Here is a 27,778-nt window from a genome sequence, read left to right on the forward strand (position 1 = left end):
AGACATCTTCGGGACCAAGGCAGGTGTCCCCTGAATAGCGGTTGGTTTGAAGTGAAATATTAGTATGAACATTTTTCCGGGACCAAATTCTGTGTCCCTGAATGGAGGTGTTCCCTTAATAGAGGAGTCCCAAAGGAGAGGTTCCACTGTATTTTCTTTGTGTACTTTTAACTGAAACTAATTAATAAATTTATCAAAATTCCTTGTCCTTTTTGTCACTTGGAATAGGTGTGTGAACACTCTTAAGCCCGTGGGTTTTATCCGCAAACACCCATCTTTTAAGATGTATTTTGTGTGTAAAAAAATGTAACTAAGTTGCTGCGACGAAAGCAAATGCAAAAGTGAACCTGACTAAAGAACTAACTGTTGACTATCAGTTTTGTGCACCATCTTTAATACAACCACTTCGCCCTCTGAATCTGAAAAGGCGAACCAAAAGGATCAATTTTGAGGAGAAATGAGTAGATTAGAACTATTGAATCACACCCACACGCTACTTGAAACAACACAAATATTAGTCGCTCCAGCAACCTACGAACACTATGGTGTTTGGGGCGATGTGACTCCAAGAGTCCAAGAGACGACAAGAAAAAACCAGGGGATATTTTCATAACGATGCAGCCGTGAAGTACGAATAAGAGTGTGCCGCATTACGCGAGTTCCAATAAGAATACATAGCTGGCACGCCAGTCACTCTTTCCTTTTGTTTTGCAGCCAGAAGTGCACGTTTTTTAGCGGACGAGCGCTTTGTATACTTCTTAGCGAAATGTTTGTCTGCCAACTTGAATTGGTGAGGCGACAGGAGGTTGGGGAGAAAAAATATTGCAACCGAAGGGGTGGGGATAAGCAAAGAGTAGAGAGTGGAGCCTTTCCTTTCCCTTGGCTCCAATCTCCGCCCATGTGAAATCAATTATGTAGGCTGCTTTTCGTACACAAGAGAAGTAACTCAAGTAGACTAGAGGAAGAAGACAGGAGATTGGGAGAAAAACACACGAGCGCAAAACAAGCATGCATTTTCACAGTAAGGTGTATTTTAACAAAATACACTTATTTCTCACCATACTCAGTGCCGTAGCCAGAAAAAAATTATGACTGAGGCAATATCCATGGTTAAATTCTCTTCGTAGGTATTTTAGGTGTTTATGATGACTACATTTTAAAGACAACACTGGAATCACCCTTTATTTTAAAGAATCACGAAAAAATGACTGAGGCAAGTGCCTCGGTTTGCCTCATACTGCCTACGGCCCTGATACTGTTGGTTTCCTTAGGAAAAATAAAAACTCCTCGTCTACGCCACTTCTACCATATCGACTTAAAATAGTCCGTCTTACCTGGTTCGTCGATTTCTTGCATAGCTGACGCGCGGCGAAAATGTTTCGAGGCTCGTACACAAAGGACAATGCAGATTAGAAGAACAAGAGCATCAAGACCAAACGCAACCCAAGCTGCGTTCTAAAAGAAAATGATCCTGTCAACTATTAGAAATAAATACTCCCTGAAATGAAAACTGAGATGGAAATGACCTTTCGATTACTAGCTCGGATGCTCTACTTACTAAGCGGTATACGTCCTATAGCTTAGTAGTGGAGAATCCGAAATGATAATCGGAAGGTCGTATGTTCGATTCCACTCGGATTTTTCCGATCAGCCCTTTTTGCTAAGTGGTAGAGCATCCGTACTGATAATCGGAAGGACGCCACGGTCGTAGGTTCGACTCCTGTTAAGGAGCACTCGGATTTTTCCCGAGTATTCCCGAGTCACCACTAAAAAAATACCATCTCTTCAAAACTATTAATATTTCCTTTCTTTTTGAAGAAGGATTGGTTTTCAACTGAGCGTCGACCGATGAATGACAAGACGGACAAAAACGAGAGTGAGTGGGTGAGTGAGCAAGTGAGTGAATGAGTGAGTCATCTCACTTGTATCAACTCGAGGATGATTTGCACAGTCTCAAGTAAGAAGCAGAGCACAAGCCAACAATTAGTACTTGACGCAAGGACCCGGAAAATTTCCACGAGCAGGCAAAAAGATAACCACTTCTACTTTTGACCTGCCTTTCTACAACTGTTCAAAAAAACAGTTCTTAACAAAAGGAGTGAAATTGTTCAGTTGGCCAATCGAGTTTCCTATACATCACGACATGGGTTTAGAGGCTCGACACTCAACTGAAAACGGCTCCAATTTCTATAAATCGTACCATTCCTGCTGCATAATGTTTGCACAAAGAATCTGTGAGTCCGTGATATATGTTAGGAAGAGGTTTACAGCGTCCTAAATCAAACCGCACCTAAGAAAAAGAACAGGGCACAAGCTAAAATAGGACGTTGAGACATCAGTTAGCCTGCAGTTAAAATCAAATGGTTTTCAAAGGTGAGATAAATGTCGAAGGTAAGATAAATGTGACATTAACTAAAGCAAACATATTTCCCCGATTTGTTCTCTAAATTTCGATTTTCATGAGCTTTAAAAGTGATTCGCAATGCAAGATTTATTTTTAAAAACAGGAATGCAAGTAAGTCTGTTGTATCATTTTACGATATAGGACCATGCCCCTTGAAACCCTCGGTCACAGAGGTGGGCAGTGTGGCCCAGTGGTTAGGCGCTTGGCTTGAGATCCGGAGATCCCGGGTTCAAGACCCGCTCTTACCACTCGTTGAATTTGATCCTGGTAGTCCCTGGTTCAACTTCCCAGCTGCACTTGTAAATAGCCAACTGGTTTCCCTCTGGCCAGTTGGGATTCTTAACAGTTGTTGTTGTTGTTCTGTTCTGTCGTTTCGTTGTGTTTCATTGGCCCTGAAAAGCCCCTATGGGGAGTGGTCAATTAAGTATGTATTGTATTATTGTATTGTATGGGTAACAGTTATGCGACCAAATAAAAGTAAAATTTTACGGGAAAACAATAGCAAAATAGATCTTTGCTTTTTGTCCTCAGAGATATGTAAAAATAAATCTTTTCTTCAGCAGATTTATACTGATAAATATCGCAATTGAGAGGCTTTGCCAACTATTACTCAGTCTTGGAAGCTTTAATATTAGAGAAGTTTAGCAACGCCTTTACGTGAAACAGCAAACGGAGAACCGCAAGCTTATTCTAACTTGCCTAGAAATCTGTAGATAACAGGAAAGGAATGAGTTAAAATTAAACAACTGTCTCAAATTTTAGCATGACGTTTCGTCCTCCCTATGACATATTTACATACTTAAAATTGACCACTCCCAACAGGGGCTTTTCAGGGCCAATGAAACACAATCAACGAAACGACAGCTGAGAACAGAACAGAACAACAACAACTTAAGAATCCCAACTGGCCGGAGGCAAACCAGTTGGCTATATACAAATGCGGCCGAGAAGTTGAACCAGGGACTTCCAGGATCAAATTCAACGAATGGACAGAACGGGTCTTGAACCCGGGATCTCCCGTTTGCAAAGCAAGCACCCGAACCACTGGGCAGCTACTGGGCCACACTGCCTCCACTATTCCCATCAAAAATACGGCTTCTTACGAGAACAAAAAGACTAACTGTGCTGGCATTTAATTTAAGCGTTGACTAAAGAAAAATGTTCATAAAACTTAGCCATGTGAAAAAGTCAGCAGTCCTGTTAGATAAACTATGCAAAATTTACCCTTTTAATGAGTTTTGCTAAAAACTCATCCACATGACTAAAAGCAATATCCCAGTGTGTCACAATGCCCTGTAAGAGAAATAGGATAATTCAAAAAAGCGAAAAATCAAAATTGTTCATTCGAAGAATAAGCGTTAGAAAAAGATCAAGGACACTTAATTAAGGGTAGGATTAATGGCTTGCTCATACGCGTTAGGATTTGCCTGTGTACGCTACAAATGGACAGCACGATTTTTGGAAATCGAACCAATCATCATTTTCCTTGGCAAGTCAGGCTCTGAATCAGCACAATTAACTGATGAGCCTACACTGCGAAATGTTTCGTGCAACTTGTCTCGCAATGTTTTGGCGACATTGTGGGGGACAAGTTGCATGAAACATTTCACAGAGTAACATACACTGCAACGGCCAAAATCGTTGCGAGACAAGTTGCACGAAAAGTAGAACCTAATTCTACTTTCGGCAACGGCTCTTGGTGAACTTGTCTCGCAACGATTTTGGCCGTTGCAGTGTATGTTACACTGGGATATGTTTCATGCAACTTGTCCCGCCACAATGTCGCCAAAACATTGCGAGACAAGTTGCACGAAACATTTGACAGTGTAACAGCGCCTTTACGGAGTAATTTTCAATTAAGTGCCTACAAGCCACAATCCAAGTATTATCCTGGTATGAGCCAATGGGCTTTAATCACACGGCGGCCATGTTGAATTCCGAGGGATAATGAAACCTTTTGCATTGCCCCACCGAAACTCGTTCCCAAACATTTCAACCCGAGGCTTAGGGTACGAAATTTATTGTCTATGGCCAATATGGCCGCCGCGCGAATAACGCCCATCGGGACAAGGGACTTTATGATCTCCGACAGCAACGTCGACGAAAATGTCGCCTTAAAAGTATAACCTTGCACTATGGCGGGCCAGGTTCCCAAGTCTTTTGCAATTATTCCATCTCGTTCACGCCGCACATTACATCCTAAAAGTAAATTGTGCCGCACGAGCAGTACGAATATTTTTCTTTTTTAACCAATGATATTATTGTTTTGTGGCGTTGTCGTTGTCGTAGCCGTCGTCGTTTCTTAACGGAGCTTAAGCATTGCCGAACGGCTACGGCTACGGCTACGGCAACGTCACAAAACAAAAACTCCACTGGTAAAAAAGGGGAAAAATAGTCCTGCTGCACGTGCCGGCACGCATTTTAATACACTCCACCCAACAACAACGTAAAATGTTTTGGCGACAACATGAGCACACGACAACGAACCGCTAATTTTTTTACCTTAACTTTAAAAGGGTGAGGCTAAATGGCGTGAGTGGGTCGTGGGTCGTGTTTGTTTGAAGATAAGAAATATATATATATATATTAGCTCCCTCAGTGCTCGGTTCAAATTTGTCTTAGGTCTTAGGTCTTCTCTGTTTCGAGAATTTCAAGTCGTTGATAAAAAAAAAGGGTTAGGGTTAGGGACCCACGACCCACGACACGCGACCCACCCACCCACGCCGATTAGACACTTTCCTTTAAAACCGCCGTTGTAGAATTATAGTTCGCCTGTTTTGCATATTGTGAAAGATGGACTAATCGCGAAATTCTTACGATAGCGCTATATTATATTCTAAGTGGCAATTTCGCCGACACTATCGTCCTTCTTGCGGCTTAAACTCCCTTTTAACTCCTGAGTCATACAAACAAATCCATGCAGCTGAAAACTCTTACAAGCAAATCACAATTGGTTTTCCTTTGTTTCTGATTAACTTAGAATGTGGCGTGAGAGTTCTAAATCAGTCACTTTCAAGTTATCGTGACACTACTTTCTATATTTGTTAATATAATAACCTAAGTTATTCTCGCATTTTGATTGGTTCTTGCCTATGATCTATCAGAGGACAGACGCACGATTGACGTCACCATCAGCTTTTATGTGAATAAAGTTTAATTCTTTATTATATATAACAAATAGATTCCATGTTGCCGTGCGTCCGTTCAGTAATAGATCACAGAAGACGTCAAAATGTGGTAAGAACATCAGTGACACATTCGGATATCTCCTCATGTGCTCATGTGCCACTTTTTGTTCTTTCCATATTTTGACGTCATCTGTGATCTATTAGTGAGCTTAAGCACGCGCGTTTTTGAGACGCGGACGGCAACCGGAAGTGAACTTGTCTTTACACAACCACATTTACATTGCTAAGTATCTTTTCTCCATTAGAGATGATAAGTATGAAAGTCTAGGAGACACCACTGCCCTAGCACGCTAAATGTTCTCTTCCGGTTGCCGTCCGCATCTCAAAAACGCACGTGCTTAAGCTCCCTTTTAAATTACTGAACAGGTGCACGGCAACATGGAATCTATTTGTTACATATGTAATCCCATGGGCCCGAGGGCAATTAAGAAACGGTCCAGATAAGAACGATAGCAACAACGGCAACGAACATGTTGGAATTCAATTGGTATGCAAAAAGGTGATAACTTTTCTATGGTCTGTACTTACTTCTGATTGGCTTAAACAGCAAAAGTTAACAAAACTTCATAAAAGCAGTATTATATTCATCCTTACTTTCCAACCATCTTCCATCTTTCATCTGGTCTCAGTTTAAATGAATTCCACAGAAATCGTATGTGGGGAACATGTAAAATTGTAAACGTTTCTTGGCTTTTGTTTTCAACTCTTGTGATTGGTCAAAATCTTTTAACACAAAAAAACACCCTTTCAAAGTGGGCTGTAAATGAATTTTATTGCGTTCACGGCTTTCCTGTAGGTTTATGTATTCTCTGTGTAAAAATGATAACATTCCTATGTGGGGAAAGCCCCGTTGCCGCATAACAAAGGAAATTGCTATCCACCTTACACGGATCATTACTTAAAGATTAATTTCACGCGGCGCATTTTCAAAGTTTTCACAAAATTCGCGACGAGGGCAATTTAGAAAACTCTGAAAATACAAGTGAAATTAATCTTTAATTGCACAAGGACGCACTGCGATCATGATTACAGTACATTTTTATCACATAATGAGCAAAATTGTTGAGGGAAAGCCTGTTTAGTGCCGCGAAAACTGACAATCGATTCAACACGCTTTCATTCGGTTAAAGTTCAATTCAATAAATCGTTGCTGCCAACAGAAATGGCGCTTAAAACGTATTTTACATGTGGACAAAAGAATTCTGGAAGAACATTATCTTGCAACTTTGCTTGATCAGGAATAGCAAACTCTTAACCAATCAGGATCAAGTCATCATGCCCTCTTGATTGCTAAAAAGTGCCCTCCGTCTCAGCCAATCAGCATTCACTAATCTTACCCCGTATGTGACAACATTGAAACAGTTAAAATACTGTAAAAAACCAACCTTTGCGACGATGTCAAGAGCATCGTTTCTTATAAAAGACGATGCTTTTTTATAAGCTTTCTGCGCTTTGCCCCCATTATTCTAGAAATAAAAAGACTCTCATCAATATAATTTAACTAAACCTTTCAAAGGGTTCGTAAAAATATTTGCTCACCCACAGTTTGACCCGCAGAATGCCTGAGAAAAAAATTTAATCCACCCTAAAGGTGCTGTTACAATGTGCAATTTTTCGCGCAACTTGTCTCGCAATGCCATTTCTACAACCGTTCTCACAGTACGAAGCAAGTTGATTGACGGGTCTCACACCGGGCAACGTTTCATGCAACTTGTCTCGTTTCGATGATCACAAGAGCTTAAAGGAACATTTTCATTGGCTGGTGACGCAAACCGTTGCAACACAAGTTGCAGGACGAATGTTACATTGTGCAATGCTTAAAAATTCGTTGCAACGTTGCGTGAAGAGTTGCGGAAAGTAGAACTCAATTCCACTTTCCGCAACGGTTTCTGAAACTAGTCTCGCAACGTTTTTGGTCGTTGCAAGGTGTGTTACATTAAGTAATGATTCGTGCAACTTGTCTCGCAATGGCGAGACAAGTTGCGCGAAAAATTGCGCAGAGTAAAGCTATGATCCTCTCAAAATTTGGTTTATCAACGGAGTTGATAATGTAAATTGACCACCGTACAGAGATTCTAAAAGCTGACGTTTCGAGCGTTAGCCCTTCGTCTGACGAAGGGCTAACGCTCGAAACGTCAGCTTTTAGAATCTCTGTACGGTGGTCAATTTACATTATCAACTCCGTTGATAAACCAAATTTTTGTATACTACTTCCCCACCGACGCAGCACCACAGTTTCTTTAGAAACTACCCCTTCATTCATTTATGATCCCCTCAGTTATGAACACAAATTTAGCGATAGCGTGGAGAAGCCTGGAAGATTCAGGACTTCAACGGGCTTTAAACCTGTGACCTCACAAGACCGGTGCGACGCTCTAAGCAACTGAGCTATAAAGCCACTGACGTCGGGAGCTGGTCATTTGTGGGTTCTAAGCTTCCCGTGATGAATGAATCAACGAATGAAATCATATATTGAACTGCGGATATGAAGTCAAGTAAAGCTATGATCCTCGCAGTTATGGACGCAATTCTAGCAATTACGTAGAGAAGCCTGAAAAATTCAGGACTTCAACGGGGTTTGAACCCGTGACCTCGCGATACCGGTGCGACACTCTAACCAACTGAGCTATGAAGCCACTGACGTTGGGAGCTGGTGATTTGTGGGTTCTAATGGTCCCTTGAGGAATGAATCAATGATGAAATGGTATATGAAATGAATCATTAATGCTTTGGTGCGCAATAAAAGACAATACACACAACTTGGGCGTAAACGAGGGGCAGGGAATGTACTGGCAAGGTGCGGATAATACCCACCGCCGGTATGGACCACCGGATGAGGGGCCTCGGCAACTAGCCGAGGGGGTGCCTCATGCCTGTATTGCAAGGCGGGCATAGTTGCTGGCATAATATCCTGGGGCTAAGTTAACCCAGTCCAGCAGAGTAACAATATGCCCCCTCCCTAACGGGGCTTCAGCACAGGGCTGAAGGGGTGCAATTCCCCGCCCATATTTTATTAAGGAGAACTATTGAATAGGTTACAGAAGCTCATAAGGAAAAAATAAAATAAAATACAAGAGAACCAGAAAGCAAACAGGGCGGGAGGGGGGGATTAAATTGCTCAACGGAAAAAACAGAACTAGTTGAGCTTTGGAAATGTCAAACTGAGAAGGCTCGCATGGCGGGATGAATGAAATAGCCAAATAAGGTAGTCACGTGATGGGAAGTCACGCTCTCCTCCCAGGCGCTGCCCAGTATTTGCTTACCAGCATTAACATCTATTTTATTCTAAAATATCATTTAATGCTTTGGTGCGCAATAAAAGACAATACACACAACTTGGGCGTAAACGAGGGGCAGGGAATGTACTGGCAAGGCGCGGATAATACCCACCGCCGGTATGGACCACCGGATGAGGGGCCTCGGCAACTAGCCGAGGGGGTGCCTCATGCCTGTATTGCAAGGCGGGCATAGTTGCTGGCATAATGTCCTGGGGCTAAGTTAGCCCAGTCCAGCAGAGTAACAATATGCCCCCTCCCTAACGGGGCTTCAGCACAGGGCTGAACGGGTGCCGCAGGCAGCAATTCCCCGCCCAAAACGCCGAGATAAACGAGGAGTGCCCTGTGCGAAGCCCATTTAGTGGTTTTGCTCCCAATTTGACAGGGAGAAAAAATGACCCCATCTCCACGGAGTTGCAATAGCGAAAAGCAAACATTGCCTGCCCCAAAGGTGAAAGTAGAGAACCGACGAGTGGAGATAGGGGTCGAAAGTACGACATGAGCATAAAAATAAAAATAAAATAAAAAATAAATAATAATAAATAAAAATAAATAAAAAATAAAACAAAAAACCAAAGCCAATGGGCATCGCATAGAGACTGGAGGGGATAGGACCCTCACACAAAACAATTAACTGGAGGGGATAGGACCCTCGCACTAGACATTTGAATGGAGGGGATAGGACCCTCGCACAAAAAAAAAATTTGACTGGAAGGGATAGGACCCTCGCACTAAACATTTGACACTGGAGGGGATAGGACCCTCGCACTAAACATTTGACAGGAGGGGATAGGACCCTCACAAAAAACATTCGACTGGAGGGGATAGGACCCTCGCACAAAACATTAGACTGGAGGGGATAGGACCCTCACACAAAATATTCAGCTGGAGGGGATAGGACCCTCGCACAACACATTTGGCTGGAGGGGATAGGACCCTCGTGCAAAACATTTCCGTCAAAATAGTCATTTCCAATAGTACTACATGAACTTGAGAGGGCAGAAAGCCCAAGGAAAGAGAATGTCACAGAAAGCCCTCAAGTGCCGAATGCGCCTTTTTCCTTTTTTGTTTTAAAGGAGAAACATGGCATTAAGCTTAGGATAGAGCTTTCACCCATGTGATGGCTGGCATGTGGCTGAAAAGGGGATGAAAGGGGGGTGCAAACGCACACAGCAGGCTTCCAGGGGGATGCCAACATGATTGCTGTACCCATAGGTGAAAACACTATAGGTTCAGGACGATACAGGAAAATATGAATTAAGTTATCCAAGGAACTGTCATAGATCATTACTGATTGTTAGAAAAATCCAAGTTTCAATGAGATACTCAAGTGCTTTCAAGGATTCCAGGGGGTTGTTAGCAGGAGGAGCAAGAGGCCAATGACTGAGGAACCTGACATATTGTTTCCTTTGGAGTCCTGATGTAAGCTTGGTATGTATTAGGATTCCAGCGACCCAGAATTTGAAGAGCCAGTTGAAAATGCCAGTGATTCTGCCGGTTGTAGCAGCACCAATACTAAAGCTGTGAGAGGCAGAGGAGGAGCTGTCATTGTCACAGAGGTTTAAGGGAGACCATAAGTTGTTGGTGTGTGAAGTCTGGGTGAGATATGGTCCACAGGAGAAGCTGAAGAGTAGCTGGCCAGGGTCTTGAGTTGCAGTTTTGAGCATATAATCTTGCAGGGCAGACGATGCATAAAGGTCTGAGTTTGACCTTGCAAAACTGAGCCTGGCTGTCTCCCAGAAAGGGTCAGTTTTGGACTTTTAAATTGCAGTGTCAAATGAAGTAGGGTGAAGGATGTTGGGATGGAAAGAAATGTCTGTTCTAGCAAGGTGGGACTGAGGGTCGAAATTGCCATTGCAGGCAAATTCGCTGCCAAAAAATGAAAGGGTAAATGCAGCCCATAACATAAAGGAGTCAACATTTGGTAGACTTAAAAGGTTGTAACTTAGTATACTTAGATGCTATGGAGAACTGATGAGGTGATCAGGTGGCAAGCCTTCTTGCATTCCCATGGGAGAGCTTGATCCCCCTCAAACTTTTGTGAAGGACTGGCATCGCCAGAATGTCCAGGAGACAGCCAGACTCAATGTGAAGGTTGTCAAGTGCTGCCAGATAAACATAAAACGTGCCGTAGGAGCCTGTATTGCACAGATGAGTAACAAAAGGGATCAGGGTGAACTTGTGAGCAGGTCGAACAGGGAGGGGGATATGGAAAGCTGATTAAAAATGAAGGGGCACTCCGTAGGCCAACGGGAAGGGCTGTGTAGAGGTAGTAGTGGTTTTTCCGGGCCATTCCCTGGAGCTCCCTCAGGGGTGAATGGGGATTATTCTGGAGGCAGGTTACGGGGTCTGAAATTGCGACCAGAATTTCACAACTGGTCACCATTGTTAAGGTCAGATCTGTTTGCCAAGAGGTGTCTTACTTTTTATCCTGAGACTGTTTTGAAATAGAGATGAAGGAGTTTTTCCGCTAACAACCTCCATAACCTCACAAGCCGTTGTTTCTCATAAAATATGTATTGCAGGGGGAAAAACGACTCAGTAAAGAGATTCAAGGACTGGTGTGAGGAATGTACCACTATGGCGGATTGTGTTCGACAGGGTGTGACTAGTGTTTCCGTAGCTGAAATTTTCGACAAACAAGGGGGCAGATAGATTTCATTATTACATGTACATTCGAGGTCGGATACCTTTTCTCTCCAAAATGTGCGCTTTTGAAAGTGAAAAGATAATGCTTGACACATACACAAGACCATGCGGTCATTGCTTTCTGGTATCCATAAAACAGGTCAAAATGTACAAGTTAATTTGGACCCTGGGTTAGATGTCTGTTTTAGAGGGGGAGGTTTGTGGCTGTTTTCCTACGAAAGTCAACATCATAGGAAGGCCATGCCAAGCCCGCAACTTCCTTTGGGTAATCGAATGGTCGCTTGATAGGGGAACAGCTCTACCGCCCTTTGGGGAAAAGAAGTGAGAAGTGCAGAACCAGGGGTGGATCCAGAGTAGTTCAAGTGACTTGCAGAAATCGCTCAAATTTCTTCCAAACCTTATTTTTCAGCCCTTTATTGCAGTTCACGAAATCAACTATCCTTCTTGTTTTAATTTTTTTTTTTTTTTGAGAAAGATGACAAGAAAATCGCTCCCAATTGATCGACAGATAAACAGCTTACTTCAACAACAAATCAAAACAAATCGCGAAATTCTGAAATCCCTGTTCAAGACAATAATTTTTTGCCAAAGAAACAACATAGCCCTCAGAGGTCCACGAGATGATGATCCACAAAATGCCAGTCTTTCTGGAAACTTTCAGGCACTATTAGAATTTCGAATTGACAGCGGTGATCAAACACTGCAACGTCACTTGAAAACTGCACCCAGAAATGCGGCATATTTCTTAAACCCGTCAAAACAAGATGATTACAACTGTGGGTGCTATCATAGTGAATAATTTGTCGCAGGAAATCAGGGAGAGCAATTATTTTTCTATTATGTCTGACGAAGCAGCTGACGTATCAAACAAAGAAAATCTTTCAGTGCAGGGCTCGAAATTGCGACCAATACGGTCGCATTTGCGACTAAATTTTTCCCTTTGCGACTAAAATATCTGGAGAAGTCGCAAATTTGCGACTTGTTGTCACCTTCGTTCTTTCGAAACAAAAGGGTTAGCAGTTGCCACTTTGCTGCTACTTTTGCTAAAATAAACAAATAAATAAATAAATGACAAAATTATTTTGTTTCTCGTTGTGAATTTTCTCTGAAGGTAGCGTAATTGTATGGTAATTTAGCTGCGATGTTACGTGCACAGCTCCATTCCTTCGATCATTCGCCATTTTAAGCAGTTTCTTTACACACAAGTACTGCGGGCTCATATTTTTCTGCTAAACCGCTGACAACACAATGCAGCGCAGCGATTTTGCGACTAAAATTTGCGAAATTGCGACTAAATTTTGGTATCTTATCGCAAAATGCGACTGGATTTTTTCGTTAATTTCGAGCCCTGCAGTGGTGATCAGATTTCTTGATTCAACCAAAACAGTCAGAGAAGGGTTTGTGGGATTCTACCTTTGTGAGGATGGAACGACAGGAGCAGCTTTCAAAGATTTAATATAGCTGATTTAGGACTATCTATGGATGACTGTCGAGGCTAATGTTATGATGGTGCGGGAAAATGGCATTCGGAGAGCACCAAATTTCAAATTTTCTTGGGGGAGCATGCATGCATGCCCCCAAACCCCCCTAGTTTAGTTGGTGCAAATCACTCATGAAAAATCCTGGATCCACCCCTGAGAAAACCATACAGAAAATGCCGACAAGAATCGAGCTGGGCTTACTTTTTCGGAGAGGAGGGGGGAACTCTTTGTGGTTTACCGATAAAGGAAATGGAAAGCTCGGGAAGGTCGTTATCTGAGAGGCGCGAGTTTTCTGGCAGCACCGCGACAAACTCAACATACTCACCCTTTAATGTTGCGCGTTTAACTTTGGTTGGAACATGTGCTGATAACGGCGACTGTCCTTGAAAAATGGGGAAGGAATGTTGTTGCTGGCACTGGGATGGTTGAGAAGGCTGGCGATGAAGTCGAAGTCGTCGGTGAGTAGCAAATGGCGGGAGTTTGTCGAGGTTGCACAGATTGAGGCGGAGGCTATTGAGGTTGGAGCAGGAACTGATTTGGCGGTAGATTCCTCGATTTTCGTCCACGATGATGGAAATAAGAGTGGCTAACGTGGTTGGGGACGTGTCTGTGTGTGAAGCTCTTCTTGCTTGGACGCCATCTTGGAATAAAATTTGACCGTTTTGACCGCTGTTTCAAGCAGCGCATCGTCAGGGATGGTGACAATTGGTGGGTCTATATAGGATGAAACTTCCTCAGCAGAGGCACTTGAAGTAAAGGGGGTTCACGGTGGAGCGTGAACGTTTCTCTGCGGGTCAGATGGACGCTTGGTGTACGCGAGCTACAAGATGGTGCGGAAGGAACAACGGTGTGAAGCCGTTCAATAAATTGTTCCCGAGTTCCAGTAATAAATAAAAGGTTTGAGATAGCAAGGGGCGTAAAAAACCGCGTTTGTGAGGTCAGCAAATTCCCCAGCAAAGATTAAATTGCTCAACGGAAAAAACAGAACTAGTTGAGCTTTGGAAATGTCAAACTGAGAAGGCTCGCATGGCGGGATGAATGAAATAGCCAAATAAGGTAGTCACGTGATGGGAAGTCACGCTCTCCTCCCAGGCGCTGCCCAGTATTTGCTTACCAGCATTAACATCTATTTTATTCTAAAATATCATTATATGAACTGCGGATATGAAATCAGGTGAAGCCATGATCTTCGCAGTTATGAACGCAATTTTTACAATTGCGTAGAGATGCCTGAAAAATTCAGGACTTCAACGGGGTTTGAACCCGTGACCTCGCAATTCCGGTGCGACGCTCTAACCAACTGAGCTACGAGGCCACTGACGTTGGGAACTGGTCATTTGTGCTTCCTGTCATGAATGAATCAACAAATGAAATGATATATGAAATGAATCACATATATATGCGCGATATAACGCGCACTCTGATTGGCTAAGAGCAGCCAAGCACTAGGGCATTATTCTCTTCTCTCGTAATGCCCAGGTGCCGATTATGGATTATGCAAATTAGTTTCTCTTCTTTAATAGAACCGTTCCGTTCTGTCATTATCAAACGGCAACAAACGATATGAAACACTTTCAAATGTCGCTCACCAAACATCACGACAAAACTGCACGTTTTAAAATCAAAGCTTAAGTCTAGCAGCGATATTCTATGGGAGACTTAATTAAATCTAATTAAAGGTCTTGATCACCAGTGGAGAAGCGGAGAGAAGCGGTTCTCATAAAGTAGATACTCCGGGTTCAAATCCAATCTACGGATATGAATTTTTACTTTCCTTATTTTATCTGCTACCAAAAATCCTGGGACACAGTGTCCTAAATTAACGATAGTAGTAAATTCAAAGCCATTTACGAATTAACGATAATCGTTAATTTAAGGCGCTGTTACACTGTGCATTTTTTCGTGCAACTTGTCTCACAACGCCATTTCTACAAACGTTCTCTTAGTACGAAACAAGTTGTTTTACGGGTGTAACACTGAGCAACGTTTCATGCAACTCGTCTCGTTTCGATGATCACATGAGGTTAAAGCAACATTTTCATTGGTTGGTGGCGCAAACCGTTGTGGCACAACTTGCAGGACAGATGTTACAATGCGCAATGCTTAAAAAATTCGTTGCAACCGTTGCGGAAAGTAGAACTCAATTCTTACCTTCTGCAATGGTTTGCGCAACTGGTCTCGAAACGCTTTTGGCCGTTGCAAGGTATGTTGCATTGGGCAATGATTCGTGCAACTTGTCTCGCAATGACGTTGCGCGACAAGTTTTACCAAAATATTGCACAGTGTAACAGCGCCTTTAGAAAAGAGATCATGTTGGAAAGAAGATGTTTCTCGAAGAAGAGAGACACTGGGAACGAGGTTGTAGGTCGGATACCACCTTTCAAGCGTTTTGGTCGCTCACGAAATCTCGATGATCAGTTCACATACCGTATATTCGCCTAGCGCCCCTTTGGGCATTCACCATCTCGGATCCAATGTGCCGTCATAAAACAATAATATTCAAAAATAAAATGACTTACCAGAACAACATTTCCCTCTCGTTGGAGTTGTGTTGCAAGCTCTCGAAGGTACTCCTGAAAATGAACAAAACCCTCAATAATGATACCACATCGAGGCTGCATGGACATGTTAACGTTTTGTTGGTGGTGAGATCGCCGGATTGGATGTAATTAATGAGTTCTAAGCTGTTTTCTAGATGTGCTTGAACATCCTTTAGCATCGGTTTAAGGTCGTTGGCGAGCAACCATGAGATACGTTACGTTGGTCCGTTGCTGTTGCATACTATGGGTCGTATCTTGATGTCCGGGCCGGTTTTGTGGTTTTTGATGAGGTGATAAAACCGAGGTAAAGCGGTGTTCGGGGAAAGGAAGCTTTTCTGGACAAAAGTTGGGAACTCCTTTTGTAGGCAGAGGTTTTTCCAGGTTGACCTTGCTCTAGACTGTCTTGGCCGACGACATACGAGCAACTTTCTGGTATGTGTTGGAGTCGCTAAGGTGATCAAGGGCGACTGGTGTGTACATGTCCTGTGGTATTATATAGAATTCAGTTTCTTTGTCACTCGGGAGGCATTCGTAATTCTCTTCTTTGAGGTCTTTGATTGCTTTCATGTCAGAAGAACTGATGTTTGACCACTTCCGTTGGAGGAGTAGTGACTTACGAATGGTTTTGGAGTTTTAGATGGATCCTCTGGAACTTGCTTTCAAGCTCGTCTTTAGAGACTGATGTGTCTGATTGTTTGGGGGTGGGTGATAAAATCTGAGGGTTGAGGATTTGATTCGCGGAACTGTTTCCTGCGTTCCTGCTCCTGTTTCCTTCCTCCCGAGTGACGTGTTTCCAACGTTAATAGGCCATTTTCGAATTCTCACGGCTGGACTGGATCTAGCATGGAATGGAGGCTAATGCGGGCAAATCTTTTCAAATGCAAATTATTTTGCTCGCATTAGCCTCCATTTCATGCCAGATCCAGTCCAACCGTTAGAATACGAAACTGGCCTATTCCTGTGACTATGTGTTCATTGACACCGGGAGAAAACTAAACTTTAGGCCGTTAGACTGGAGATCGATTTCTTGGGTGTTGAGTTGACCTGCGAGGTCAGTGACTAGGCTGCCCGTAGATTCGTAGTGTGATTATATGCATTGTTCAGATCGGTGGTGTTGCGGTTCTTTCCGTGCTGGTAGCTGCATTTGTTGCATTCAGTAAGCTGTTATTTGAGGTACTGGCGTTGTCGAGGTTCCTGAGGTTGTTTAGCAGTTTTAGAAATTTAGTGCTGTGTAGTTTACTGACTGTGTTGTATGCCAAGTATCTTGGGGAGCGGATATTAAATGCCATCTCAGGTATGAAATCCGACGTTATCTTCTCATCACCTTTTTTCCCTTTTATTCGGCCTTCGCGGAATATTTTATTTCATCTCATCCGTCCCTCATGATGCCGTTGAGCGGCGAAAGCTCGGACTTTTAGTGTTTTAGTATTTTACAGTAGTTCAAGGCCACATTAGTAATTTTATTCTTTCAATTACTTATCTTTCTCGTATTCCAAGAAGTGATCATACTAGCATTACAAGTCTAAGGATATGCTCTTACGGGACAATGATACCTGCAAAATCATGGCCCGCCAAACAGATAGCAGAATCGACTCACCATTTTTTTCCGAGTCTCGCGCACATCTTTGCCATATAAAAGGCTGAGGCTCATACTAATCAGATCCAGCATTTGGCTCACATCCTAAGAGGAAACGACAAGGGTTAAATTTGGGGAGAAATCGTGTCATTTATCAAAATTTGCAAACTATAAGTTTAAAAGCCGCTCGTGCCGGCGGAATGTCAAGATTCTCGCATCCATTATCAATTAGCGCTGATGAACAGTTTACTCACTTCTCTAAAAGCGTTAATGATCAGGATTTAAGTCGAAGCACTTATTTTAAAAAGGGCAGATCTATATCAGTAAGATAAGTTAAAACTACAACAGTATTTTTGCGTCGAGCGGTCAGTAGTACTGCGAATTAAGAGATCCCATCTCGAGTCGTTAAATTTTCGGACTTTTTCGTCTAAAAATTACCCAATTGTGTACAAACAATATGATTCTGAGCAAAATCGACCTTTATCCAGGCTATTCAACATAAACTTGAAAAACGTTGGGCCGACTTTTTTCAAGATTATCCAAATACAATGCCTTTCAGTCTCGTCCATTTGCCTCCATCCATGCTTTTCTTTCCGTTTGCTATTAAACACTTAATGACTGGTCCCTCGGGAAACAGTTCATTTTGTTTCCCGAGAATCTCAATGTTTCCCCGAGGCGCAGCCGAGGGAAACATTGAGATTCAAGTGATTTGTTATATAGCAAAACAAATGGGTCAAACATTTTGAAAGAAGCGCCCAGATTCCAGCGACAACATCAGGCCACCTTCAACTGCACGCTCTGATCACGTGCAACAGCGGTCAACATTTGGCGGGTAACAGTGAACTGTTCCCCGTTTGACGTAATAGTTTTCGCAATGTTGCCCGCTCATGGCATTTGGCGGTAAAAAGTTTCATTGTTAAATGCCATGTGACCATGAACTAGCCAATGAATGGGCGCGCTGTAGCGGGAAAAACTCCAGCGATATAACAAATTTCTTTTATGTTGTTCAACAGTTTTAAGTAGTTATTGCTGACAGCAATGTTTCATTTTACTTTTTGGGCACTTTGGGTGTCATGGAAATACACCATTTTGCGTGACATAGCCCCTTTAATTAGTGATTTTTTGTCTTAATGACCAAAACTCCACTGAGTTTGCGTCTGTTCCCACGTTTATAGTAAGCTTTGTTTGAGTGTCAACTGTATTTAGCGCTGGGGAACGAATAGGGGCGAGACAAGATATTTTGCGACAATCGAGTTCAATAATCGTTTTATCATTCGATGACTGAGTTTGTTTTTCACAATTCCCAACGATGAAATCACTTTCCGAAAGCTCAGGAAAGCGAACTGCCATTTTCACACAAGAGCGTGGTTTCAATTACGCATGAGCAGAATACGATTTGCAGCAAAACACAGATGGACGGTATAACGCATGAGCAGACCATTATTTGTAGGCAGTTATTTGCAGATCACATGATGCATGGAATGATAAATACAGTTATTTCATGGGTATAACTTAAGAATCATCTACATCTTAACTGCAAAATTGTTTTTAAAAAATATGTAAGATTCTTTCATCATACCGGACTGACAGGCTTTAAATTCTTGGAGGCTTTACTGACGTTTGCTGCATACTGATCCAACGGAACCAGGACTACAGGTTTATTAATCTAGACAGGAAAACAATCGGTTGAATATTAAAAGATTAGTTCTTACAACTGACCAAAGACAAAGCTTGTCATCTTAAAGCAGGGGTAACAATGGCGACGGCAACAACAACGGCACAAAACAGTGATGTTGCGACTTTCATATGACCTTGAAAAATAAACGTAAAAACAGAACGTAAACAAAAATGCAAAACATCAAATTGCCGTATCGAACAAAAACAAACGACCACGAATTTTCATTGGCTTAGCGAACGCAGATGCAAACAACGTCATCTCTCCATGGAACTTTCTCGAAAGTTTCTCTTCGACGTCATTTGAAATGCAGTAATGTGATTGGGCAATCGAACTGTTTACTGCCCATATTAGGAGTTTCCTTGGTGGGAATAAGGAGAAGCTTTTGTTTCAATCTTGCCAAACATTGTTCCATAAAACGAATTGTGAACACTTTTTCAAGGTCATACGAAAGTTGCTCTATCATTGGTAAAAAGCTCGAGGTCTGAGATTTTGGCGACAACGTGAGCTTTAAAATGTGAATCTTTCATTCTATTTTTTTTCTCTGAAACCGCTCGTACCAATTCATTTTAGAATAATTCGTCCATGTTCGAAGTGAACTTTTCGTCGCCGTCGAAGTCGCCGTAGCAGATCTTAAGGTTCCCAATGTTCATAACTCTGTGGGACGTAAAAACATTCTGTTTAGGCAAAAAAAGCTGCTGGGTTAGGCACTGATATCTAGCGATTAGGTCTAAGCGCCGACCCCAAATGGTTAGCTTCCCTAAATTGTTCTGATGGCACCATATTTAAAAAGCCCGACTCACCCACTTTACATTGCGCGCCCACATTACCTCAGTCGCCATTTTCAGGGCCCCCGAAACTCTGGATTCTATCACTGTGCGAAGTAATCTGTTTCCATTTTGACAAAGCGTCCCCCAAAATACTCTAATTTTTTTTATCAGTTTAGTGACAACTGTAAAATCCCGTCATGTACCTACAATTTGAAAGAAGCTGCAATGAAAATCGCTATGTTTGCCCATTTTAAAGAGTATCACGGAAATCATAAAAATTTTAAGAGTTTATATGGTTTTGGGGAACACTGTATCAAAATTAGAGACGCCTGTATGGATTTCGAACCATGTTTCAAGGTCAATAACTTGGTCTCTCTTCACCCTAAAAGCACCATACTTGCACTTGGCCAAATGACCAATCTCAACATGATCTTTCATGTGGTAGTGTCAGTTTATCGACACGACACGGGTGTCACAATTCCCTTTGTATCTCAAGAACGGAGAGGATTTAAGTTATCAAACTTCACAATCATTTTTCTTTTTGTTTCCTTGAAATAGTGTTAAAAGATCGGCTTTCCACAACAAGCGATTGGCAGTTTTCACGAATGGTTTTTCGGGCCCGAAAAGTTTTTGGGACTTTCGAGAAACGCGCCCCAGGTAGCTTCAACGAGATTCGAACCCATGACCTCTGCGACGCTGAAGCACCACACGAAATATTTCGGAAACTCTGTTTTTTCCTCTCATCTGCTTCAAACTATGTTTAACTGTCAACCTGTTTGCAGTGTGAACACGCTTGCATAGAATAAGAATTCCATTACTGGAGGATGAGTTTAATAATACTAATAATAATAATCAACTTTATTTATAGAGGGTAACACAACAGTAATCACTGAAAAACTAGTGGCCCTTAAACAAACATGACCGAAAAGTCATAACCGGGATTTTGCCAGTTTTGTATTCATTGGTAGAACTGGGACAAGCATGTAAAGGAGGCGAACAAGGATAAACGATTTCCATCCGCAAGCTTTTCTCACGTTAGCCTCTATTACATTCTCGTTCCGGTTCATCCCGTTAAAATACAAGTCAACTGAAGACTGGCCAGTTCGCTTTGTTTCACATCTGAATGGCTGCGATTTCAAAACCAATCGTAAAGCACAGTGATGCAATATCAAATCAACACAAAATAACTTTCTACTCTTAATTTAAAACCGCTCTACTCGTATTCCAACCTCTTCAAAATACTTTGCGAAGTCAATGTTATGAACACCAGCATCAATTGAATCATTCACAGCCCTCGATGCTTTTTCAGAAAGGATAGATGTGTCCACGATTGTATCATTTACACCAGCAAATACTTCTTCCTTCGAAGGAATTTTCTAAACAGAGAAAAAACAAACAAAAGCAAAGGCTGTATCGGAATCACTGCATAAATTGTTGTTTTATTTCTGCCTGAAATTGAAATTTTAAAGCATTAAAGTTAAAGCAGCTTATAAGTTGATGCTTACATCTTTGTACTGAAACGCATCTGAGAGATTAAAAACGTTGTCCAACTTGACCACCTCCCAGGGAGCGCCATTCTTAGAACATTGCCTGCCAAAGCAATCAACAGTCACTGAATTAGACAAGGGAGACAGGCTGGCCCGGAAGCCATCATCAGCCGTCTCATATCTGTTCATGTTGCCAACCCAATCCATACCACGTTACACCGTGTACGATTTTTCGTGCCACCATGTTGCGCGACAAATCGTTGAACGTTGTCCAGTGTAATGCCGCCTTTAGGAAAGTTGAACTTCATGCCGACACGTCGCTGCCACCCGCAACATTTTCATCTTTGTGCAAATGTTGCGATTTTGTCCCAGCCTGCTACATGTCCCCGCTACACGACCCTTCTGCATGTCGCCTCAGTGTGTACTACACACCGTCTTGTCGCTGCAACATGGCCCTGCAACATGACCCCTCGTGTCTGCCCACCTTTAAAATCTTCACGTTTGAGGTTTCAACGACAACGTGAGAATACAGATGTACAATACAATACAATACAATACAATACATACTTAATTGACCGCTCCCCATAGGGGCTTTTCAGAGCCAATGAAACAATCAACGAAATAACAGAACAGAACAACAACTGTTAAGAATCCCAACTGGCCGGAGGCAAACCAGTTGGCTATTTACAGGTGCAGCTGGGAAGTTGAACCAGGGACTACCGGGAACAAATTCAGCGAGTGGTCAGAGCGGGTCTTGAACCCGGGATCTCCCGATCTCAAGGCAAGCGCTCTAACCACTGGGCCACACTGCCTCCACTCCACACTGGAGTGAACGCTTCATTCTCTATTTTACTCTGAAATGGCTCGTACCAATACTTTGCCAACATTATACGACGTGAACGAGATTTAAGCAATTGTGTCTCGGGTTTGCATAACTGTCGAGAAATTCTCCCAACTCCCCGAGTGTTTAGATGAGGCTATGTAAACACGAAAAAAAATGTCCTCTATTGCTTTTATAAAATATTTCTCACAAATAATTCGACAAATGAAGAAAAACGCTGGGTTTTTTTACTTCTTGACTGAAACAGATTTTCTTGATACACCCTCCTATTTCGTATCAGCCAATCAAAACGCGCGTCTGACAACACAAAACCAATCAAAATTCGTGTGATGTCACAGCCGTGTTTACATACTCTCACCTAAACACAGCTATTGAACAATGAGAGTGCACGTACTATCCTAATTATTTTATAAAGACTTACGATAGTACAAAGGTGTATTTTGAGATGACGGCTTCATCGACATCGCCATCGTTGATCTTAAAGTCCCTATACTAATAATTTTGTGATTATTCCAAGCTGTTCAACATTGAAAGTGTGCACTTTCCCACTTTCCCCACTTTCCCAGAAATAGATAAGTGTGGATGTTTATAGAGAGAAAAGGAAATATTTGTCGCCAGGAGCAATGCTCCACATAACCTTAAATTTAGCCATTTTTCGTCGTAGGGGACAGAAGAGGGAGTGACAACAACATCGATCAACAACATCGATCAACGAAAACGTCGCTTCAAAATATAACTTAGCGCTACCGTAAGTTACTTGTGATCATCCCCTCTTGCTACAATGCAGAGTGAGGTCAAACTCTCCTATAGTTGGATTGGTGCAAACGGTTTAAAAGAAGAGATAAATAATGAACGATTCACACACAGTTCTATGTCCACGTTGTCGTCAAAAGCTAGAATTTAGTGATTTCACGTTGTTGTTTTGTGGAGCACGGCTAAGAAATGAACTGAAAGGCGTGCCACTCGTACAGTACGATTGCTTTTCCTTTTTTAACCAAAAACAGTCTTGTTTCTTTGCTTGACGGCCCCAAAAGTGGAGTCGCTGTGTTAAAGAGTCGCTGCTCTGTCAATTTGGCGCCTCTTATGCCAGGTAACCCAAGAAATGAAACGGCGGCTGTGATGGCTAATCCTCCGAGAATTAAACTAACTTGTTATATAAAAAAACTCTTAATTTTGAACATTTTGTTTTAAACGTGTCGTAATTTTAGAATTCATTTCCCTGCTAGAAGAGGTCTCTTTTCTTTTGCATTCGCTAGGCTGAGAATTACTGTAAAGGAATGCGCAAGACACAGCGGGCCCAAGTCACAGTCAGCAAACATATCATGGGACATGCGTTTTGAACCGTAAGTCTCACCCAAGGTTGTGGACGGAAGACCATAGACAGCAATGATCAGAACCAGGTTTCTGACCAGCGGTTTTCGTTAAAACAATGGTTTGCGGGGGGTGCTCAGTCTCGCGGGCTCAGAAAACCTGGTTGTGGTCAGAGACCTCTGCTAGCAGGGAAAGAATTCATACGCACGAGTCAGAAAATAACAGACTGAAATAATCACCAAGGTTACCTCACCTAAGGATACCAGAAGTGGTCAGCGGGATCCTTCCGTTCTTGAGTATAAGTTTGGCCAAAATATACTCTCCCATAATGTTAGGGTCATCGATAGTCTAGGAGAGATTAAGGTAAACCAGTTCAATTTTGACTTTCCTTTTACTTCAGATTATGATAATGAATGTTAAAGAAAGAAAAATCAAACTCTAAGAGGTTTGAAAAAATTTAAACCCAGAAAAAAAGTGAACCACAATATATACATGCAAGATGGAGAGGCAACAAAAGTGATAACCAATTTGATGTGTGATTTTTGCCCATAACATGCAGAGGAAAAAAATTAGCCTGAAAGTCAAAAGGAGCAGCTTTTTGCAGAAAATCAGTGGAATATCTCAAGAGAATCTCTTTAAATTCTGTTTCAAACGAAACTACAAAATTCTTAACTATTTGACTGATTCTTCCGTGGTTTCCAAGTCCTTTTGAAGGAAGTTCGCTTGATTTCATGGTTTGAAAAGGGAATAATATTAATTAAATAAAAAGCGCAATTTCTTTCGGCCTGGTTGATTGGTGTACTTGGAAAATTCGCCCTTCATTACACAACGGTAATTCCCCTACAAACTGTAAGTACATATCCTGGAATTACAAGGAACAACTGGAACACAGGCTATCCTGACGGTGCGGTGACGAAGGGTTGTACAGAATAATGCACAACACCGTAAAGTTATTTTTGAGAGATAGAAGCGAGTTTAGGTTGTGCAAGGTTTTCAATTTTTGGCATCGTTTGTTTAGGGAAATCCAGATTCAAAGGAAGAAAGCATCCTCATAGGACATTTGCATGATGACGCCATTTGACTACAAGTACCAGAATCCTTCAGGTTTTGCTTGTCTCAAGCTAATTTGAGCTATTGGAAGTCAAATGACGCTATCGTGAAAGTTGCCTTGAATTTCCGTGTCGGCCACTTGAGTACGTCATATCGTGCTTAGTCCATAGGCCTGCTTGTTCCGCGCGGCCTAATCGTTCCAAGTCAAGTCTGTCACCGGAAAGGCCCAGAAAAGCACCATACTGGGAGTAAGCGGAGTCCCAAACTCTATGCCAAAGAAACACTTATTAGCATTTATCGCAAAACCCGCATTTAGATACTATCAAGAGAATTCCAAAGAATCTGCCATGGATAAGTTTTTGTTTTCCAAAAATTAAAATCCATTTTTGGCTTTTCGTTAATTTGGCACGATATCTGTTTTTAGGACTAACTAATCTAGATTCGGATTTTCTGGAAATAGACAGCCTTTTTTGGGCAAACGTTCTGCACTGACCTTTTCAAGAAGCTTATAATCGGGAAGGTCATTGCAAACAACTGCAACATTTGACCCCAAAAGAAATAAAATGCCAGTCATCAGATTCACAACAAAGGCCGCAAAGAACAGGAGACCAGCAACTCTGTAATTTGAAAAAAATCCGTAAAATCATTTATTATTTCTGACACAATATTTCTCAAGCAAGTCTGAATTAACAACTAAAAACAACTTAACCCAAAAATGCAAACGACAGGCAGGAACGTCAAGAACTGGACTGATTACGGTATTCCTGCTGAAAAAATTCCTGAAGAGGAACTTAAAGAACCAGTAAATACAGACAGCTTATTAACTTGCGGCTCACGATAACTTGGAACGCCAGTTATTTCGTACGCCGCCGGAATTCACTGCCAACCCTCAGTTTGGTCGTGGTCTCAATGAGTGCCTTAGTTATGCAAAAAAACAAAGTTTAGATGTAGATTATAAACAACTCGTCTCAATCTGACTGTGAATTAGACTTCAGCTACGAACTTTAATCGGTACCTGACAACCGTAAAGCAAACCACCAAAACTACTACTTTATGTCCAAACTGCGAACTACGATCAGTATGCGGGTTAATTCTTCTACCTCCCACTGGGCTACGAATATTAAAGTTCTGTCTAATTGGGGCCGACTTAATTTAAGGACGGTGCCTACTATTGTTATTGCGCATATGTTCTGCACATCTCGAGATACTCGGGTTACCTTTAGGTGGTGCTTACTAATACAGGAATACTTTTGCGCAGTTTAAAACTAGCTATGCAGAGAAAGGAACTCTCAACAGGTGTTCTTGGTATCCAAAATTGGGGTAACCATGCATTTTTCTTCGATAATTAAGCTTCAAATTGGAAAAGGATTCCATACATTGCTTGTATTTTAAAACTCTTTCCAAATATTGTTGATTAATTATCTTTGAAAAATGCGCGGCTACCCCAATTTTCTTTTTGGATTTCAGTAACACTTGTTAAGATCTGCTTTTCCCGCATATTCATAAACCAGGCATAACTACCTTTGAATTAGTAGGCACCGTGCTTAAAGTGCCCCTGTGATAAAAAAAAATCACTGCCTTTTTTTCTTCAGATTTTGAAAGTGACTGGCAAAATTTTGAGCTTTGAATTTTATCCAAAGGCCGTTTACTTTGGGTGTAAGGTTTAAATTTCACGGTCCGCCATAACTCGTCTTCACAACTGACCGATTGGACCTCACAGAGTTGGATCAAGAAAAAACTGACGTCAAAGGCTCACTAGCTTAAAGTTTCAGCGTGTGGATGTAGCTTATTATACAATGCAAAACGCGAGTTTAAAGGAAGGCAGACACAAGGCGTCATGTTGCAGCGACATGTTGCAGCGACAAAAAACTTGCGTAGTGCACGCTGAGGTGACATTCAGCAGAGACGTGTAGCGGGGAGATGTAGCAGACACAAAATCACAACAGGTGCAAACACATGAAAATGTTGCAAATGTTGCGGGTATACGTTTCAGGGATATGTTGCAGCGACATGTCCCCTCGTGTGAACTGATACTTTTGTAATTGTGCAACACCAATTTGAAGGTGATTTTGTCCCCGCGACGAGTCCCATGAAGTTCAATAAGTTTTTGAACTTCATGGCACACGTCGCTGCAACATATCCCTGAAACATGTACCCGCAAACATTTTCATGTGTGTGCAAATGTTCTGATTTCGTCCCTGCTACAAGCCCCCGCTACACGACCCTGATGCATGTCGCCTTAGTGTGTACTACACACCTTTTTGTAGCTGGAGCATGTCGCTGCAACATGTCCTTGCGATATGACCCCTCGTGTCTGCCCAAAACTCCCGTGTTGCATTTTAATTCTGCGGCGTATGCATTGCATTCTTAAAGTAGTGAGCCTTTGATGTCGTTTTCTCCTCGATGCAGTTCTCTCAAGAGCTTATAGTTAGCGATGACAGACCATTAAATAGGAGAATTCCAGTTAAATATGGACAGGTGTCATATCCCATGTCCTTGTTAGGTAGTACCTTCCCCTTGGTTCTTCATAGACCTTGAGTGTTGGTCAAACCGGACCTGAATCCGCGACCTTTCGAATGGTTGCCTTTATGATAAACCATTGTTTCCGCGATAGAAGGACACACTCACCCCATCATGAGCCTTCCGCCCCAGTCAGAAATGCTACTCCTACTGCTTGGTGTGTCGTGTTTCCTTGCACCAATAAGACCCAATGACACGGCTATCAGCAACAACAACGCAATTAGCAATGTCAGTGTTGCCACGATAATGAAAACAATGTGCCTTGGATACAAAAACAAAGAACAAAACGCAGTTTAGCAAGACGTATGGCTTTATTTTTTTTTTAACATTGAAAAGTGCGAAACCAAAATATGAAAGGTCGGAAAGCGTAGTTTTCTGCCAAGTTCCCTAACCAAACGACCCTTTTAATTTATCTTCGTTGACATCAGCACATTGCTTTGGACTGCTGTACGGCACACCAACCTGAGCCAATCGGCTCGCTTGTAAGATTGTACAGCCGTGACTAAGTTTAACGTGAACTGATGTACATTAAACTTCGTCCTTTCAGCTGCAATGAGGTAAGCAGTTTAGGTCAGTCACAGCCCCTGTTACAAGAGCACTTTATAAATCAAGTATGTATAACATGCAATTGTAATATGTGACTTGGAAACCCTACCATTGGGGTAATCATACGAAATATAAAATCGGAAAAAGTAAACAGCTACGTCCAAAAATGCACCCCAGTTTGTAGAACCGTCACGTAGTTTCCCTTTTCTCTTCTCCCAGAACATCAACATCGCTCGCTTCTGACAATTAACGTCAAAAAGTGTTCCATGAACTAGGCTCCTAAACTGAGTAAAGATAATAGTGCCAAACTGTAAGCTAGCTGTAGCCTGGTTTCACAGTAGAATAAAAAATTGTATGAAAGATTCACCTGTATGTGTCATATTTGGTCAACGTCCCATCAGACCCAATGTAATTGTTGTCCACATCATCTCTTAGTGGGTATAGTGTGTCTTTAAGTAACTACCA

At 42.0% G+C, this 27,778-nt stretch overlaps 1 protein-coding gene and 1 non-coding gene across 2 annotated transcripts in view; both read right to left on the minus strand.

Moving 5' to 3' along the window:
• Window positions 1–282: 282 nt before the first annotated feature.
• The window catches only part of LOC138035438 (prominin-1-like), a 46,953-nt gene continuing 19,457 nt past the window's right edge, over window positions 283–27,778 (minus strand). Inside the window, exons 10-23 of the mRNA XM_068882123.1 lie at window positions 27,681–27,772; window positions 26,876–27,028; window positions 24,741–24,864; window positions 23,451–23,545; window positions 21,064–21,148; window positions 20,788–20,934; window positions 18,693–18,779; window positions 17,135–17,218; window positions 15,517–15,570; window positions 6,978–7,058; window positions 3,629–3,697; window positions 2,201–2,290; window positions 1,335–1,455; window positions 283–419 (exon numbers count right to left, since the gene is read on the minus strand). Coding sequence (XP_068738224.1) covers window positions 352–419; window positions 1,335–1,455; window positions 2,201–2,290; window positions 3,629–3,697; window positions 6,978–7,058; window positions 15,517–15,570; window positions 17,135–17,218; window positions 18,693–18,779; window positions 20,788–20,934; window positions 21,064–21,148; window positions 23,451–23,545; window positions 24,741–24,864; window positions 26,876–27,028; window positions 27,681–27,772 — 1,350 coding nt within the window. The 3' untranslated portion in view covers window positions 283–351. The remainder of the gene's footprint in view (window positions 420–1,334; window positions 1,456–2,200; window positions 2,291–3,628; window positions 3,698–6,977; window positions 7,059–15,516; window positions 15,571–17,134; window positions 17,219–18,692; window positions 18,780–20,787; window positions 20,935–21,063; window positions 21,149–23,450; window positions 23,546–24,740; window positions 24,865–26,875; window positions 27,029–27,680; window positions 27,773–27,778) is intronic.
• Trnas-gga (transfer RNA serine (anticodon GGA)) lies at window positions 14,240–14,312 on the minus strand. The gene has a single exon. It is a non-coding gene; the product is annotated as a tRNA-Ser (tRNA).

Source organism: Montipora capricornis, unplaced genomic scaffold, assembly GCF_036669925.1.
Source record: "Montipora capricornis isolate CH-2021 unplaced genomic scaffold, ASM3666992v2 scaffold_390, whole genome shotgun sequence".
Lineage (NCBI taxonomy): Eukaryota > Metazoa > Cnidaria > Anthozoa > Scleractinia > Acroporidae > Montipora > Montipora capricornis.